The following is a 19,177-nucleotide window of genomic DNA, read 5'->3' on the forward strand; positions in this document are numbered from 1 at the left end:
AGCACCCCCTGGCTTGAAGTGGTTTCCATTATAGACAGGATTTACAGTTTGGTTCAGTGGCTCTCAGCACCCCCACTATAAAAACTGTTTCAGCACCACTGACTGTGTTTTACTCATTTTATCGCTGCAGAGCAAAAATGCTGAGACAGTGAGAACTGGAGTCTGTTCTTCTTGTGCATTACCCATAAAAGCAGTCTTCCAAGTTCTAATCACTTACCCTTATACCATCCCTTGGGAGGCAATGGAATTTTACAGGTATCAGAGGACATCATGCGGAGATAACAGGGCTGCACATTAGTGGGCAAGCTGTGGGCCTAATCTGGCCTATACACCATGTATTACTGGGAATGCTGAAAAAGAAAAAAAAGGAAATAGCACTACCATCAATGGGATTATACAGGTGCAGCTCAATGGAGCTCAGTAATAATGCACTAAATGGAACAGGAAATCCAGTTCACTCAGTCTAGTTGCATTGATTCTACAGGTCTAAGAGGAGTAACACAGTAAAAATGTGTTTTTGACACTGAAATCTGTGTAGTCAAAGTAATATCTGCTAAAAGAACAGATCTGTTGGGTAAAGAGCCACCATTTTTACACAATCACTTTTCTGAGTAAAACTGCATTTTAAAGATGACTTGTACTAGGCACAGATTGTGTGGGCATGTAACAATTTTGAGTGCATTAAGACAACTTAAAATAGAGTTTCATTATGCGTACAAACATATGAATAGCTGCTGTGTATGCACAGTTTATCTTAGACATTACAACAATTTTTTAAAAATCTTAAATAACAGAAATTCTTTCTGAACTGCTTACTCAAATTTGACTTTAATGCCATGCTGCTTTTGAGTTATACATTCTCCATTTGATCCACACCTATAACTCTCATAGATAAGATAGCACCATTTATTCCTAAATATCAGTCTCGCAGTGCCCAAACTTTGCAGCATGAATGGCCACTTTGGCAGCTTACCATAACACATTCCACTTTGTATTATTAAATTACGCCATTTAAAAAAATAAATTAAAAATACATCTATATTTGCTTGTACTCATATAGATCGCTCGAAAGAGGAACAAAGATTCCCTTTACTTTGAGTCCACTAGCAGTAAAAACCTATTGCTGATTAACTTTGTCTTCACTGTACGATTACAGGGCAGTTACTGATCCTGTTGACAAATACATTTCTAACGCACCCCATCAACACAGTTTGTAGGGCTGATAATAAAACTATGGGTCAAAATAAATTCTGCTCAAAATAGGACTTAAACTCCTTGCCCTATAGTAGATTATCCAGGAGAACATCGAAGGGTTCTTCTGCTACTCAAGGGGTGTCCAAACTGTGGCTCTGTTACCATTAAAGTGTGGCATACGGAGCCCCCCATGTCCCTCCCATTCTCCACCTACCAGACTGGGAGGCAGCTCAGGATCTCTGCCTTGGTGGTGTGATAGAGACTTCTGCCCAGTGGGAAGTGGGGTCTTGGGGCTTCTGCCCAGTGGGGATGGGGATCTTGGGGCTTCAGCAGAAGCAGGGCTGAAGCCCTCCAACCTCCGGCTCCTGGCAGGTGTTCCCCAGCTCTTGAACTTCTGAAGATTGTTGTATGTGGCTCGGAGGTCCAGTAAGTTTGGCAACTCCTATGCTACTCAATTAGTGCAACAGACCAAGTAAAGAAATGGATCTAGGTTTCATCCTCACCTAAGAGGAGAGTTCAGCAGCCAGGGCTTTTCACAAGAATGTCCTGCCCCTGCCCTCAGACAGTATGTCTACACTGCAACGTAAGCCCAGGGTTAGTGAGACTCGAGGCAGCTGACCCATGTTGGAGAACCTGGGGCACTGATGGTTAACCCTACATTAAGAATTTTCTAACCCAGACTCAAACCTGTGGCTCTGTCATCCACATCACAACAGCACGCAGACCCGAGCCAAACCAAACATATCTCGGACACCCTAGCCCCCACCTGAAATGTGGCCGCTGTAGCCCTTTGATTGTGGTGCACCGTGAAAAAACTTTACTCCCTGTGATGGGTTGGGTCACAGAAACCCCCTTGGGACTGCCACCTGATGTGCTGAGACGACCTCTGAGCCTGTTTTCCCTGGCAGCTTCGGACTTCAGTTCCTTGCCTGGTTGTGCCAGACACACTAGCCTGCTGCAAACACAGACCCAGGTCTGAATTACGTCCCCCAAAAGCTGCAGACTTAACTGAAAACAGCTTGAGAAGTGCTCCTGTCTCCAGCACCCAGATACCCAGTTCCCAAAGGGATCCAAACCCCAAATACATCCATTTTCCTCGGTATAAGGCTTATACAGGGTAAACTCATAAATTGTCCACCCTCTATAACACTGATAGAGAGATACACACAGCTGTTTGCTCCCCCAGGAATTACTTGCCTACTCTGGGTCAATTAATAAGCAAAAAGTGATTTTATTAAGTATAAAAAGTAGGATTTAAGTGCTCTCAAGTAATAACAGACAGAACAAAGTAAATTACCAAGCAAAATAAAACAAAAATACGCAAGTCTAAGCCTAATACAGTAGGAGACTAAATGCAGGTAAATCTCACCCTCAAAAATGTTCCAATAAGCTTCTTTGACTGGCTAGACACGTTCCTAGTCTGGGTCCAGCGATCACTCACACCCCCATAGTTACTGTCCTTTGTTCCAGTTTCTTTCAGGCATCTCTTTGGGGTGGAGAGGCTATCTTCTGAGCCACCTGAAGACCAAATGGAGGGGTTTCCAGGGCCTCTTATATTCTCTCTCTTGTGGGCGGAAACCCCTTTGTTCTCCGGTGCAAAATCACAACAACAAGATGGAGTCTGTAGCCACCTGAGCAAGTCCCGTGTCGATGGATGATTCAGCTTTTTGCAGGCTGATGCCATTGTTTACATGTTAGTTTGAATGTTCCCAGGAAAGCTCAGATGTGGATTGGCGTATCCCAAAGTCCATTGTCAATTAAGTGTTTCTTGATTGGGCACTTACAAGTATAGTCCTTTCTCAAGAAGCTGACCAAATGCTTTACTGAGGCTATTTAGAATCAAACAAGTACATAGCCAATATTCATAACTTCAAATACAAAAATGATACACACATACAGACAGCATAATCATAACCAGCAAACTACAACCTTTCCATAGACACCCCACTTGGCCTCCTCTGTACAAGACCTGGTGCAACCGTAGGACCCTTGTTGCCACAATGATCTATACGGTCACAGTTCCTGTCAATAACGTCACACTGCACATGACAGGAAGTTTGAACAGCCAGCCGAGCAACATGGTGAAGGCAGGCTTTTTCAAGGATTTCTCTTGCTTGCACTTTCACTCCTTTGTCAGGAAACGGGCAGAGCTTCCATGGGGTGTTGCTGGACATTTCAGCAGCCTTTTCTGGCCCACCACACACACCTGACAGAGCTTATGATGGAACAAGAGGATTACCACCACCACCACCACCACCACCCAGGCATGCTGACTCACGCTGGCTGATGAAATCATTACTCCAGTATAGCTGCGGATGCTCCCTACATAGACTGGTGCTTCTGGTGCAGGGTCGCAAGCACAGACTGGTGGGATCATATGGCCATGCAGACCAGGGATGACCAGCAGTGGGTCCAGAACTTAAGCATGAAGAAAGCTACATCTCTGGAGCTTTATGAGCAGCTTGCCCTGACCCTCCAGCATAAAGACACACGCATGAGGCCACCTTTGCTGGTCCAGAAGGGGGTTGCTATAGCTGTCTGGAAGTTGGCTACCCTAGACTGCTACAGGTCCAGTGCCACCAGTTTGCTGTAGGAAAGTCAACTGTGGATAAAGTGGTTGCAGAGATTTCTGAGGCAGATGTTTACCCCAAGGGGGCAGACATAAAAGAGTTAACTACTGGAGAATGGGGTTTCCTAACTGCGCCGCGGCCACTGATGGGACTGATGTCCCTATAGTTTGTCCTCCTCAAAGAGCACATAAGTACCTAAACTGCAAAGGGTACTATTCCATTATTATGCAGGCCCTCATAGACCAGAGGTGAGTTTATGAATGTTGACGTGGACTGCACGGGGAGAGTTCATGATGGTAGGGATTTTCACTGATTGGGAGTCTACATTAATGGACAGGCTGGGAGACTATTCCCACCAAATAACAATGTCACAAATGGAATTACTGTCAACACTATTCAGGGGACCCTGCACACTCCCTTTTGTCTTGGCTTATGAAACCATTCCCTGATGTCAGAGGCCCTGGTAAAAGGTTTAATTACACACTCAGCAGGTGGAAAATAGTTGTTGAATGTACTGTTTCCCAGCGGCCCCCTCTGCTGCTAATTTCCTGTTTTTGCTTGTTGCTCCTCAGCTGGGCTCCCTCCCTCAGTCAGTGGGTTACTTAACCACCTGATTCCCCTCAGCTGTGATCTGTCGGGTTAATTAGCCTCCTTCTCAGACTGCATTAACCCTTTCAGGGCAAGTGCAGTATGAATGCCTGATCACAAAGGGGGCTTGATTGTCATATTCACCAAGTACACTGCATGGTAACTTACGAAATAGGGGAGAGGGGGAAGATTAACAGTATGGAAGTGATGAAGTGTGGATTGCTGTACCTAAGTGTACAGAGGAATAGAGTTTGCTTACTAATACCTAATTGGTCTTGATCATGTGTTTACCTTTATTATTTTAAATACTGATTGTAAGATGAGATGCAGTGATAGCAATAAACTTTCCTGATGACATAAAAAGCTTTATTTATAGCTTGTATTAAAACAATACAACATTCACTCATTGCCAGGCAGGCCTGCTGCCATTACCACACCAAAGCACCAGTCACGACAGAACCTTTCCAAAACAAAAAGTGCATGAACAAGTGCAAACAGTGAAATCAACCTAACGACAGAAACTCCCCACCTGCAACGGCATGTCCCCTGCCCCCACTCGCTTTCCCTTCTTTACCCTTTTTCCATGCAGTTGGCACGGGGGTGGATGCATCTGCAGGGGAGGGGGTCAAGACGGAGGACTGTATGCAGCTAAACTACCTTGCCCAACCGCTTATGGGGCCCAACTGCATGGGCCACGCCGCCACGGAGTTTTCCAAGCTGTTTCTGGACTGAGGATATGTTGCAGGGGGCTCAGGCCAAGGTGTGGTAGAGACAGCAGGGAGAAAAGGTAGCACATGATCAGTGAGGTCAGTGTCAGGGTTGTAATTTTTCTTAGGTTACCATTAAACAAGTCACACCAGGCTCAGCCATGATTGTGAGCTGGGGACATAAGTACCTAGAAAGATTAGATGGATACTTATGTTAGATTTGGCATCTTGTTTTTTTTAAAACTATTATATATAAATACTGAACTTATCAGTTTTACAAAAGTTACATTTGTTGTAAAAACCTAACAAAATTACAATAAATTGTCAGAAGATATTCACAATAGCTTTTTCTTTTAAGAATAAAACAAAATAATATTTACAGCTAAAGAGATTCAACACGTAGAACACATTACCTGAACTTTATTAAAATAACTGCCTGTCACATATTTTTTATTCTAAACGACAGCTTCTAGACAAACTTGTTTTAAGTTGAAGTGACAGTTTTACCTGTTTTCATTGGCAAATGCTGCAGTTCGTATTTTACAAGCTAGAAATAAAAATTAAATAGTACAAGTATTGGCAACTTCCATTTTAACAGTGTAACTGTTTGCTCCAACAGTTCAGATCCTCCATAAACAAAAGGTATTCAAGATATACCAGTTGTTCAGCAGAATAAATCTATTCCAGATAGATACTTTGCATGGACATTTAAATGTCAGTGATGATTTTTGTGAAACTGCTACAACCTTTACTAAGTTTCTCAAAGAAGGAAAGTATATGCTGAGTTAGCAGGACCTATATCAGAGAACACTCATCAAGTTTGGGTTCAGAATCATCCAGTCAGAAGTGAGATCAGTTTAGCCACTACATGTACATTGAGACTGTTTCCCAGGAGACGGTAGCGTTGCTTCATTGTTATCTTGTCAGGAAAGCCTAAAACAAAAACAATGTACAATACAAAGTTAGTCTGGTCTGTTCCTGATCTTCCAATCTATTGGAACTTGCACAAACATTTCCTGATGCAGTTACTGAGAGCTGCAATACACGTGTCCCCCACACTGTATCTGAGCCACACCCCACTGGAATAACTCCCACTGAGCTCACTGGATTTTGGATCAAGCCGACGGAGAGCAACACACACATTGTTAAGATTTTACTAACGGCCATGAAGCACAGCTTTCCCTGCAATCTATGCTAATTCAGCTTCACTGGCATAGCACAGATGTGGGGGCAGGAGGGCTAGCAGTCTAGCAGTAGAGCCCCCAAAGATGGCAATTTTGGCTGGAAGGGGGATGTGGTCATAGCAGCCAGAATGTGCTGATTCAGCAAGTTTCCTCGCTGGGGAGAGGCTGAACCAAGGGAGGGATGCCCAGGAGATGGCTGGGAGACGTTGTTCCAGCTTTCTCTGCCAGCTATTAAGCCCCTGAATGCAAACTACTGTAGTAAAAAGCATCTCCTGCCAGCTCCAGCCATTCTGCCCAGCTCCCTAGCACCTAGACTTGGGCAGCCACTCTCCTCCAAAGGCTCATTTGTGCCTGAATTCCTCCCCGGGATCCCCATCCACATTCCCCAAGCAATCCACTGTGTTAGGCTCAGGATTTACACAGGTTTAAAAAGTATATATAAACACACACATATATATATATACACACCCACACACACACACCCCTATAAGCCAGCTAGAACAGTAATGGCTCTTGGGCTGAACAGACCACGCTGGACACGTTTTCTCAGACCCTGCTCCCTCACCTGCCTGTATGAATTATCTCAGACTTTGTACTTCCTTGGCCTAAGTCTAGCCAACATCACCAAAGAGAGAGTTAGTGCCTAATACAGTTTGTGGGGGGCTCACTGCACAATTTTGGACCTTGTCTCACATAATTTAGGTCACATTTGCTTTTTAAGGATGCTGCTCTGCTGGTGACACCCGCTGGCAGAGAATGCAGACTCTACTTGCTTTCAGTTTGTTTTCCCACAAAACATTAAGGGCCTGATTTTCATTACACCATGGCCCCTTTACAATGCACTGGCAAAGCTGTAACATCGTAGATGAGAATTATGCCCCAAGCATTGGCTTGTTTTGGGTCATTCTCCTACCTCTCTCTCTCTCTCTCTCTCTCTCTCTCTCTCATTCTGTATCAACAACAGGAAAGAACAGGAAAGAGAAAAGCATGAGGTCATCCTCCTGAAAGCAAGTCACAGGTGCCAGAAAGAAGGGGGCAGTTTTGATAACGTTGCTGTGTTAACCTTATGGGACCTATAATATTGACCGCAATAAAACAGTTAGTCTTTTATGGTTCCACATTGTAATTACTTTTGCCAACAGCTGAATGCTAGAAGCACCAGTAAATCTATTTTTAAAGTCAAAGGAGAACATGAATTACGATAATGGACAGCTTTCTGCATCTCACTTGTTGGAAACAACAAAACCAAACCCCTAAATTAGAAGAAACAAAAACTAAGTCAAACGAGTGCCTCTCATCACTGCCTTTTCATGATACAGCAATTTTTCATTCCAAAACGCATTGTTTTTCCCATTTTACATTCACAAGCCTATTTGGCTATACAACACATAGGTTTGATCTTATAAACTGGGAAAAACTGATAGAAGTTTAGAGAAATAGTCCAAATAATAATAATCCATCATTAAAATAAAGTCATATTGTAGTAACTAACACACACAAAAAGTGAAGCATTCTTCTTCAAAATGCCAGCTTGGCAATTCTGGATGTAGTTCTGAAAACTAGATGAGCAACAGGGGAAATTCAGAGGCACATACCAAATTCTGGAGGGAATCCATGGAGATTTTCTATTTCTCTAGGAGTAAAATATCTTAGTTTTAGTGTTGACAATTTCATAAGCTTCTCTTCTTCTGATAGCATCTCAATGGATTTAAACACTGATTCTAGCTGTGGGGAAAGTACAAAACAACAGATATGGATGATGGACAACGACTACATAAAATTACAGCATAACGTATCTTTATGAAATATTTAAGGTGATTGCATTGCTGAAGACAACAGTACAGCTGTGCATTCAGTTTAAAAGTATAGTTTGTGCTATACTTTTGCACTCAACAATGTCTCAACAATTACAATTTACAAGAAAAACCGTCACGCTGTCAAGAATGAGTAATCATTTTTTCTGAAGTCTGAGGCTATACAAATATTCAAATATGCAACCATAGGATAATAAACTGCTGTCGAACACTGGAGAAGAAAGATGACTCAATAAGCAGGAACTAACATCCTGTACTAAAATTATGCTATGTATACTTTGTTAAACCTGACAGCTTTGATATTCCTCTATGTTCCAACACTGCATTCCTTGTACACCCAAAAATGCTATTTAAATTCTGGCCAAGGATTAAAAAGTGAAGTCTTTCCATATATGAATGATGGGGTCTGTAAAACAGTAAACAAATTTCTGTGATGTTTCATCAAAAAAAGCCTGCCATTTCATTGTTTTACTTTTCCTGTGCTAAAATATCACTTTTTAATGAATTTCACATTAAAAGTGGACAATTTCAAAATGTTGTGTGTTTCAATGCAAAATAGAATACTTTTGAAATTTAAAAAAATTGAGTTTTAATTGTTTGACATTTTTGCTGTAAAATAGGGTCATGTGTGTGCAAAAACTGGCCCACAAATGGCCCTACAGGCAAAAATCTGTTGTACTGTAAATTATCCACAGACCCAGCCCATATCAAGGTTTTCAGGTTTCATTGTGAATATTACACATAGCAATAGGCATGATAAAACAGTCGCATACCCACAATCTTCCCACAGAACCATGACTTTAATATACTCCATCTGGGTACTCAGAGTAAATTAATTGGAAATACTGGAAGATCCGGAGAGATAGTTGGTCTGTGCTGTAAGATTTAGTCCTGAAGACATTTTTGGTTATAATAAATCCAGAATAGTTAAGCCAAAGTAGTAAGACAAAAAAATAATAAATCATTCTGATATGATTTACAATACATCCTGTACCTGCACATCCTCTGCTGTCTGCAGCACTGAGCCCGTTCCTTCTACATAGTGACCATACCTTAAAAACAACAAAAAAAATCATACATGAAAAGTTCTATTAGGCTTTACAATATTGATGAGTGAAGAAAAGCATGGAGGTTAATTTGCTGGCACTAACAAATAGTCTTCTGGAAAGGTTACACAAAGGCCTTCTTATTAACACAACTAACCCTGGGACTACAAAACCAGCCTCTGAAAATAATCTTTGGGGATTATTCTCCCATCAGTGCTCAGGAGATTTATCCCTGGTAACAATCTATAGAGCAATCAGTCAAGGATTTCAGGCATAATATCTTCAGAAATGGCCACCTAAGTTTCATACACAAATTATGCATTTGTAAGTGCAAATGGGCTTTTGGGTACACAACTCGGGAACTTCTCCAATTTAGCATCTATTTAGATTTGCATGCAAAATGAAAATGGCCACTTTTGAAAATTTGGTTCTTTGTACTCAAAAGGAGGAGAGGACCATTAGCGAGAGCCTAAAATTTTAATTTTCACTCATGAAGAGCAGAGAAATTCAGTCAGATTTTGGCATTAGCTGAACATATTTTTACTTGCTTTCTTGTTTACAGCAGTCAAAAAATATCCAGCATATAATAGTAAAAGTTGACATTATAAGCTATATTTTGGCTCTTTTGGAGGGTTTGTGGTTTATACTGTAAATACATGTTTACTCAACAGTCTCTCACAGACTATCATTTAAATATAATTATAGGGTTGCCAGACTGTCAGAGATATACACTGCTTGCATGATAACTATTGTGCAAGGAAGTCCTGAATAGACAGGGATTTAGAAAGCAAAATAAATGGGCTTTGCACAGTGAACATCTAAGGAACAGCCAGCCATCTGCATCACGCCTCTGGATGCACTTATTCCACACAACCACTAGCCATGCCCTCACCTTATGCTACTCGCCACACTGCTCCTCACCATTGTCTAGACCGCTTTTATGGAGTCCTCTGCACAGCTTCTTGGGAGCTTAACTCACCCCTTCCAGATGCACTGATAAACTATGGTGGCTGCCTTTTGTTTTGGGCTTTACATACCTCACAAAGGGAAAAAGCGGTGGGAAAAGTCCTTCCCTGCCCCCCACAGGTGCAATAGTCTGGTTAGAGCTCAATCCTGCATGAAGCTGAGCACTCCTGCACTGATTCAGGAAAGAACTTCAGTGGCCCAACTGAAGTCAACAGGACTACTCATGTGATTAAAATTAAGCTTGTATGTAAATGCTGTGCTGGATCAGGGCCCCAAACACAGTTATGGATTATAATGTAAGCAATTAAAACCATCTTCTAAATACATGGTCTTCAATTGATTAATTTTTTAAACATACATTTTTAACAAATATTTGTTTTCACAAGGTAACCCATATGAGAGGAATTCTAATGTATTATATATACACAAAGTACCTGCATTTATAAATAATAATAATAAAAAACTTTGGCGGCAAAACAACTAAAATAATTGCAAGTAGTTCCTAAACTGGTACTTCAAATCTGCCTTATTCTGGCAGGTGATCTTTTTCATACATCCATATTATTATAAAAAAGATGCTAAATGATTCTAAATGATTTACGCTGAAGGAACTGTGGAAAACATGGTAGCATGATATATACTATGTATGGTGGAACTGCCCAAAAATTACAATATTTTGGTTTCTGTAGAGAGATAATGTAATATAATTCTAAGCGAATACTCTGAAAGGTCGCCGGCTCTTTACAACTGAATAATAGTTTTTATAAATTTGGGAAGAATTACATCTTTTCTTATTAGCTGTTCATATTTCTTTTTATTGTTGCTGACTAGAGATAACTCAACAACCCTAACCTAGACTGAGTACTTAAGGAAATTTGGGAAATTTTGGCATAAGAAAAAAAGAACATTAGTACTTGGGCAGTTGGTTACTTTTCAGTACTTATATGGAAAACAGACGCTGGATTAGAAAGCCATGTTCTACCTTTTTACTTTACTGAAGTTTTATTATTTTGTTGTTCTTCTCTTTATGTACGTAAACTACTTAAAATGTCTTAGTCTGACTCAGGCAACCTAGTCTCTGTCTGGGTATAGTGTATTCCCTTGTGACTCTAATAAAAAAATCAGTTTTCTCTACATTATATAGAGCTCTCAGTAACTTGCTTTACATGAGTTTTCAGGTGATTGATTCCTTTGGCAATAGCATATCCTTGTCAAGGCTACATGGATTTATAAAGGGATCCACCAGAGCAGTCTCTGAAAGAGGGTTTAACTTGCTCTGTCATTCAAAATGTCCCATACCTCCCTCTCATTGCCTGCACCACAGCCTACAGTGCTGTGAAATGCTTTGTACTTGTACACTCAGTCAACAAGATAAACATGTTCTTCCCCCATCCTCAATCCAGTTCAACAGCGAGGGGTGATCGAGTGCTGTAGTTATTCCCAAAACCAGCTGTCCCACAACTACATTAAAGCACTTCAGTGAGCCAGACATTTTTCCTATTTTGGGCCATTTTGTAACATAAAAGTATATTTTAAAACCAAAACATAATGAGCCAAATTCATCCTTGCTACTGCAGTGAAATGTCTGGAGTTACACCAGGAATCAGTTTGGCCCAGGGTTTTTAACTAAGTGTGCTAGTTATGGGCCCAGTCTGGGTATTCCCCTCAACTTGTATTGGTGCTGATGTCAGTCAGGGCTGGAAGAAAAATGATCTTCCCATCCTGTAAAAATTGTCAAGGTTTCAAAAAAGTTTCCTGCCCTGAACAAAAAAGAGTCAATCTTAAAAAATGTTCACAAACTGAAAGTCTGGGGGGAAAAAGTGGTTTGGGTGAACTGAAACATTTTGTTTGGATAAAATGAAATATTTTGAAATTGATTGACCATTTTTTATTTGTAAAATGTTTTTGCTCTATAAATTAGCTTATGGAAACATTGTGTTGAACTAGAGAACCAGACATGTTTACTTTAGAAGTCAAAATATTGTTGACAATTTCAAAACTTAAAAATATCTGAGTCACTAAATTACTTAAAAACTGACCCGTTTCCTGTGAAAAGTTTTGGTTTCAATGAATCAAGTGTTTTCTGACCAAAAAACAAAACAAAAAACTTTTCATCAAATAATTCCCAACTAGCTCTAATGTCAATGGGAATTGAGAACACTCAGCACTGATTGTGTCTTAGAAATGCAGAGTACAAATTAGGAAGCTACTAGACCAGTGAGCAACAGATATTAAACTGAATGAGCTGTCATTTGTGCATTTCTTCATTAAAAATGAAACTAATCGTTGTAAATAAGGACTGTATGGCCAGATCCTTACGTGATGTGAATGGACATAACTCCATTGCCTTCAGTGGAGCTACAGCTGAGGATTTCGCCCCACCGTTTACAACATCAATTAAATATACATTAGCGACAGTTTTAATGAGGAAAGGAGCTGTTACTGAAGTTACAAAGCATTATGTGTAAGTAATATAAAGAAATTAATTAGTGCATTAGCTTTCCACCAACCTACTGGAACAATGTTTCCGCCAGGGGTAATTAAGCTTCTCGGAAGGTCACCAAACAAATGGCATGGTCTTTGTGAGTGCTTTTGTGTGTAGGGCACACGATGTTCTGCCAGAGCGATTCTCATGCTCATATTCTATTGAATCAGGAAGCATGCAATAACGAGAAATGTGTTACAGTAATGTCTTGCTTTTTGATGGAACACTGCTTTTGTTTTTTCAGATGACTGCAAAGAAATGTTTGCATTTAACATGTCTGGATAAGGTCCCCCAGAGGACTCTCCTGGACACTTACCCTTTTGTGAAGCAAGTGGATCTCCTGCAGCTGGGTGTCACAATGTCTAACAGGAAAGCATAGCGCAGTAAGGCCTTTGGTGGCAAGAAGTACTGACTCATTTCTTCTCCATCCTCTTCAAGGAAGTCTTTTAGCATTTGAATAGAGAGATCACTGTCCTGGTTCCGCTTTCTTTCCATTTCTTTCGCTGTTTCAAGTTTAAAAACGAACGCTTCCTTCTGCGAACACTGTCCGCTGCCAGCATCAGAACCAGAGTTTGGCTCAATGTGCTCCTCTTCAGGTGACGTGAAGGAGCTCTCTTTTTCCAAGCCTGCAGCAACTCTGTGCTTCACTGAAGCTTTTGGCTCCTGATCTGGGAAATTTTCCAATATCTAGCATGGAACAAAATAGGCAAATGATTAAAATACTGTACTTAGTACTGTAATAGGTAACTGCTGAGAGAAGTCCATGTAGCAATGTCTGGGAAGTCATACAGAGCTGTCCAGTATAAAATAAGACTTGATTCTGTGTCTATTAAGATTTTGAAAGGATTCTGGCATTATGAAGCGCTAACTTGTACATGCTTTGTAGATGTACGCAGCCAGTTTAAGGAATATGGATCTTGACGTTTCACTCCCATGAAACAGGGGAAGAAAGGATTGTGCAAAACTATCATAAAGAAAGCTAGGACCAGGTGAAAGTTGCTTGGTTAGAGGCTTGGCTAGTAACCTGAGACTCAGATCAGATTTGCTGAAATGTTTGTGAACCTCTGGTGAGTTTCACACCCCCTCCCACACATGCCTATGTCCATCTCAATAGGCTTGGAATTCACCATTACCTTTCTACGTCGTCTGGGCATCTTCTTCACTCTTTTCTGGGAACTTGAGGCTTTGTAGGCCACTCCCTCCTCTATGGAGATCTTCAAGGGGCACAGGGTGGTCCCCATTTTCTATCTCTAAGGGTCCTAGAGGACATTGCTGCATCCTGCACCCTTCCAAGAAAAGGTTCCAGAGTGCCCAGCACCTTGGTCTCTTCTGAGTCAGCAAAATTGTTCCTAGGAACTACTTTAAGCTATCTAAGCCAGTGGGAGCCATTTCAGTCCCCAGCGAGGCCAGAATCAGGAAAAAAGGAAAGGTGGCTTACAGCCATTTTACTTGTGCACACACTCCGCACCTGAGCATAAGCTTTGCACAGATGAAGATCTAGCCCTCAGTCTCCTTGAAACAAAGAGTAGTCAAGGAATAGCAATGAATCTCACCTGACCAGGAGCTTGAAAGGTAAGTAACTCTGACTGAAGCTTTGCAATCAGAAAATATCGCAGCCTGGAATTGGGAATGCCAAGCTGTAAGCAAAACCCCATAAAAACAATCAGTCCACATGGTACAAAGAATCAAAGCAATCTGCACCGTCACCAAAGGAGCAAGTTACCACTTTTTGTATTAATATAATATTTAGCACTTAAAATGTTTACCATTTCAAAGCTGTTAACTTTAACCAACATTACCCTAGACTAATGCAATTTTCAACTGGCCTAAAATTGTGTCTTAAAATGTGCCCATGAAGAAATCTCTACATCATTAGTTTGTAGTTAAGGATCTGCAATACAGGCAATTTTCATACACTGTACAACTCAGATCTTTCCATCCATTTGCAGTATGGTGCGTGCCCTCACTTCCCAGAGATTTATTGTGCCTCTGATCACACCTTCCCTACCTAATCTTTCTCAAGCAAGAGAAATACTTGATTTTTCTCAGGTTTCTGACTGTTGTCTGCAAATCAATAGAAAAGTTAAACTTTGTATGTAAGGTGGGAAGTCAGAGAAAAACTGAAATGTCTTTAACTACAATTTTTAGGGCAAACATAGTGCCCATTACCTGTCACAATGAAGAAGCAAGAGGAGATGTTCAATCACATGAACAAGAAAATTAGATAAGACATGTCACAATGAAGGATGACCCTGGATCGCAAAGATACAGAGATTTACATGTAACACAGTAATGGCCTGATCCTGTCTTGGACAAGCAAAACTAATTTAATTACTGATTTAAACAGTACCCATTGGATGTTCACGCAGTAATAAGCAGAACAAATACGTAAATATCCTAACCTAACCCAAAGCTAAGTCAGATGGCACCACCAGTCCAAAGAAATGTCCACAAAATTGGACATCACCCTTTCTTCCAGCATGTGAAATTCTTTCCAAATATCCCATTTATTCTTTGGTACAGTTGGATGAGTTATAATAATCTTACTACTCACGTATGTTGGAGACAAGAGAAATTCTTGGTATTTAAATCCACACTTCTTTAGTGTTTCTACAAGTTTGTCTCTGATAATGAAAAAAATAAATAAAACCAATTACTGCTCATATGCAATTAGACACAGAATGCAATATACTCTCTGTTCACATCTTTTCTTTTCTTAAATAAAGATCCATTAAATGCAATACTGTAGTCACTAGGACAGTCAGCAGACACACTAGAATACTCAAACACAGCTTTGTAGACATCCAATATGGTCATACATTTACGTTCCAGGAAAGAACGCAAAGTATAGCATTGCACTAGCCAAGCAAGGAGCAATTACAAAAGACTTTCATGGAAACACCACAACTACTTTGTAGCAAACATCCTCCGAAGAAAGTATCCGGTCTCTCAAAAGTACTTACAACGTGTTGTCCAAACAGTAGGAGACAGTCTCATTAGATGAGGTTTGCAAAATTATTTACAAGCACTGGATCAGAAGTAGGATATTAAAACTCCTACTTAACGATTCTTGAGTTGACACCTCAGTATCTCCCTATGTTTACGTCTGAGCTTGTTTATTTAAGTACTACACCAGTACAATAAAGGAAAGACTGTTTGAAGTAAGGGATTCACAACAATTGGTTGCTTAGCACAGGGGATTTCTAATAAAAGTCTACTTCATATATTTGGAGGAGACTATTAAAATGGAAGGTTGCTTACTAAGGATAGTGTCTGATATAAGGTATACTATACTCTGCAGCCTAACAGCAGGCTGGATCCACATTGAAAGTAAGGACTATGAGCTAAATCCTGGCCTGGCAGGGACCACATGGAAAAAGAGGAATGTTCTCTGGTGTGTTTTCTGACATACAGATCATTTCATTTATAGGACAGGATCCCACAAGGTAGACCAGGGACACGCACGGGCCAGTTTACAGCTCTTGCAAGCAGAAGGGCGCCTAGAAGCCAACAGGGAGCTGGCAATTGGCAAACAGTGTTCATGAAGGCATGTGGTGATGTGCAGGCTGGCATATAAGGCAGCTTCCTCTCTCTCCTACTGCTTTTATCTATGGAAAGATCCTGACCTATTGTTTGCATGGGGGGAGGAGAGATTAGGCAAAAGAGGATCCCTACAGCCTCTCCCCACCTGGCACAGCAGTGGATAGGATTTAGTTTTCCATTTTTGGGTTAAGCCCCAGTCTCTACCTCCCAATTACTAAGGCTATGGCTATACTAGAAAGCTTACAGCGGTGCAGCTGCACTGCTGTCAGCTCTCTGTGTAGTAATTAAGCCCATGGGAGAGCTCTCTGTGTAGTCACTCTATGCTGACAGAAGAGAGCTCTCCCATTGGCTTAATTACTGCAGCCCCCACGAGTGGTGGTAGCTATGTCGGCAGGAGAACCTCTCCCGCTGACATAGTGCTGTCCACACCAGCACTTAAATTGGCATAAACTATGTTGCTCAGGGGGTGCCTAATTCACACCCCGAGTGACATAACTTATGTTGACTTAAGCTGTAGTGTAGCCGTAGCCTAAATTTCAAAATGTAAGTCGAATTACGATTTCCAAAACTTTTCCAGGTTAGAAGCCTACTATTTGCCTGTGCAGTTTGCTGATGAGGTCACACCAAATTCTCAGTGCCAGCAGTCAGTCAAGCAGGGTACGAATACAAGGTTTTCAGCTAACCCTTGCCCCTCTACTATGACCACTAGAAAGGAACCACAGTAAAAGCTGTGAGAGCTACACCCACGCCCTGTGTTGTTCGATAATATTGTTCTTTGAAAATATAGATCTCTCCTGAATGAAGCAAGATGACAAAACAGGCAATGAAGATGCACATCAGCTTCTACCAGCTAGCAAAATATTTTAAATTATGTTATCAGTTTGGAGAAATCAATAACTTTTCAATAAAGTCCCCCATGCCCTAAAAATTTAATTGTAAAATTAAAATAGTATTTTTAACCTGAAACTGATAAATGCACTATTTCACTCCACTCCTCTTTTAATCTAACTTCCAAAAAAATAAAATTACCTGCCCCTCCCCTTTACCTAGTACTGTTCCTAATTAAAAATGATCATACCAGACCTGGCAGAAGACGTTTCAAATCCTTTCACATTTTCTAAAAGTATATATTTTGGCAGCCTCTGGAGCCTAAAAGAAAAGTCAATGTAGTTTAGTAAGATGTAAACCATATTACATCAACAGCACAGATTTGTTTAGTAATAAGAAAGATTTAGGTGAAAGTTGCCAAATTTAGGCTAAAAATGGTCTGATTTTCAGAGATGCTGAGCACATGTAATTCACAATGAAGTTAATAAGAATTGCAGAGCCTCGGCGCTTCTGAAAATCAGGCCACATTTGCTTAGGTGCTAGATAAGGATTTAGGTGCCTACCATTGAAAACACTGACCTTTATTCATTTATCAAAGCATCATTCTCATTCATAAGGCTATAAGTTAGTGGTCTGGATGATACATGATGAGAAGAAAAAAAAAAAAACCCTCTCATCCAGTGTGTGGAAAACTTGTAACAAAATGGGCCTGATCCTGCTCCCACCCAAGTGAGTGTCAGAAATCGCGTTAATTTTAGTGAAAGCAGGATTAGACCCAGTGTTTCGTTTTAGCAGACACTGTTTTCAGAGCGTTTCGCGTTCAGACATTTTCTGTTGTGTCTAATTAGCTTTTGTGGAAATTTACTTTAAATATGGGGCTAGTCTGAAGACCTGTGGCATCAGTGCTAGGCAGGAGCTCAGAGTCTGGAACCAAGCTCATTGCATAGGCAGTAGGCTTAGTCTCTGGAGGAGGGAGCTCCTCATTTTGTTCTGGAGCATTCTTCTTTGGCTGATTCATGAGTCACACATATGAGCTCCACAGAGCTTCCGCCAGTTTCAAACATTTCAAACATGATTGGGAAGGTTAAAAACGGAGCCCCAACACACAAAACAACTGCATCATGATATACTCCTAAACTCTGATAGCAAATACAATAATGATAAAGGAGGTGTGACACCTTCTTCAGGTGCCCAGGACTCGAGTCACCTTGTTACCCTCCTGCCTCAGCAAGAGAGCAACTTGCTGATGCTTAACTGCATGTCAGCTCCCTGAAACCACCAGTCTGATGGCTACCTAAGCAACCTCCTCCCAGGCCTTACTTTGCCTTGCAGGTTAACAAAAGGTACACCCCAGCCCACAAGCCCTTCTGAAAGCATCCCCCTGTAGTATTCAGCCCATCACTGGCCACTCATAGAAATGATCAGGTTTGTGAACCCCAAGGGAACAGAATGCACCAGCTTGACTGGTATAACTCAGGATCAGGTCTTTTGTAACACCCCAGCACTGAGATACAGTTATAGTAAAAATACTCATAAGTTTTTCATCAAAGATAAAGATTTAAGAGATACAGAGTCAGGATAATGGAAACAGAAATGGTTACATATAAAACAAAAAGTATAACCCCTTTCTTAGAGTCTAAACTTTAAACAGGCTAAAACCCTTGTCTAAAGTTGCTTCAGCTGAGAAACTATCTCCCAGCGTCTCCACCCTTCATGAATGTAAAAGGAGCCAGAACATCTACACTGCAATTTTATAGCCCCTCAGCCTGAGCCAGCTAACTTGGGCTAACTTGCTATGGGTCTTTTATTACAGTGGAGACATGCCCTCTGTGTCCAGACTCCACCTCCACCGGCTGAAGACTCCTGGGCCTCCTCAGATACAGAATATCTCCAAGTTCTCCCTTTCCATGCCTTCATACGTTAACCACCCCCAGCGTCCCCGACAGCCCCACTTCACCAGTATTCCTCTATAAAAGATTGGAAAAAAGGTAAAAAACAGGAAAGGAAGTTGCAATTACTTTATAATACTGTGCATGAAATTTGTGCAGGATATTACAATTACGGATACAAAACAGGAACTCCTACAGTTTACACACTCCAAACTTTACTGAACGTTTTCCCATTTGGGCTAGAATTTTTCATGTCTGGTCTCTGGCAAAGAGGTCATTTCCAAAAACCACATGCACACTATCTCAGCAAAACACGCTCCCCTGGAGCTGGAGGACTCTGCAGCCATGGCTACCCCAGCCTTT

The 19,177-nt window shown here is 41.0% G+C and overlaps 1 protein-coding gene across 6 annotated transcripts in view; it reads right to left on the reverse strand.

The window, feature by feature from the left end:
- Positions 1 to 2,405: 2,405 nt before the first annotated feature.
- The window catches only part of TRDMT1 (tRNA aspartic acid methyltransferase 1), a 45,718-nt gene continuing 28,946 nt past the window's right edge, over positions 2,406 to 19,177 (reverse strand). For 4 of the 6 annotated variants that reach the window (XM_077808172.1, XM_077808168.1, XM_077808166.1 and 1 more), the window contains 7 exons: positions 17,181 to 17,246; positions 15,109 to 15,178; positions 14,108 to 14,191; positions 12,871 to 13,241; positions 9,052 to 9,109; positions 7,839 to 7,968; positions 2,406 to 5,992 (listed from right to left, as the gene is read on the reverse strand). In XM_077808172.1, the coding sequence (XP_077664298.1) occupies positions 5,892 to 5,992; positions 7,839 to 7,968; positions 9,052 to 9,109; positions 12,871 to 13,241; positions 14,108 to 14,191; positions 15,109 to 15,178; positions 17,181 to 17,246 (880 nt within the window). In that variant the 3' untranslated portion in view covers positions 2,406 to 5,891. The remainder of the gene's footprint in view (positions 5,993 to 7,838; positions 7,969 to 9,051; positions 9,110 to 12,870; positions 13,242 to 14,107; positions 14,192 to 15,108; positions 15,179 to 17,180; positions 17,247 to 19,177) is intronic. The other 2 variants (XM_077808167.1, XM_077808170.1) reach the window with 2 other exon arrangements.

Source organism: Eretmochelys imbricata, chromosome 2 (assembly GCF_965152235.1).
Source record: "Eretmochelys imbricata isolate rEreImb1 chromosome 2, rEreImb1.hap1, whole genome shotgun sequence".
NCBI classification, from domain to species: domain Eukaryota; kingdom Metazoa; phylum Chordata; order Testudines; family Cheloniidae; genus Eretmochelys; species Eretmochelys imbricata.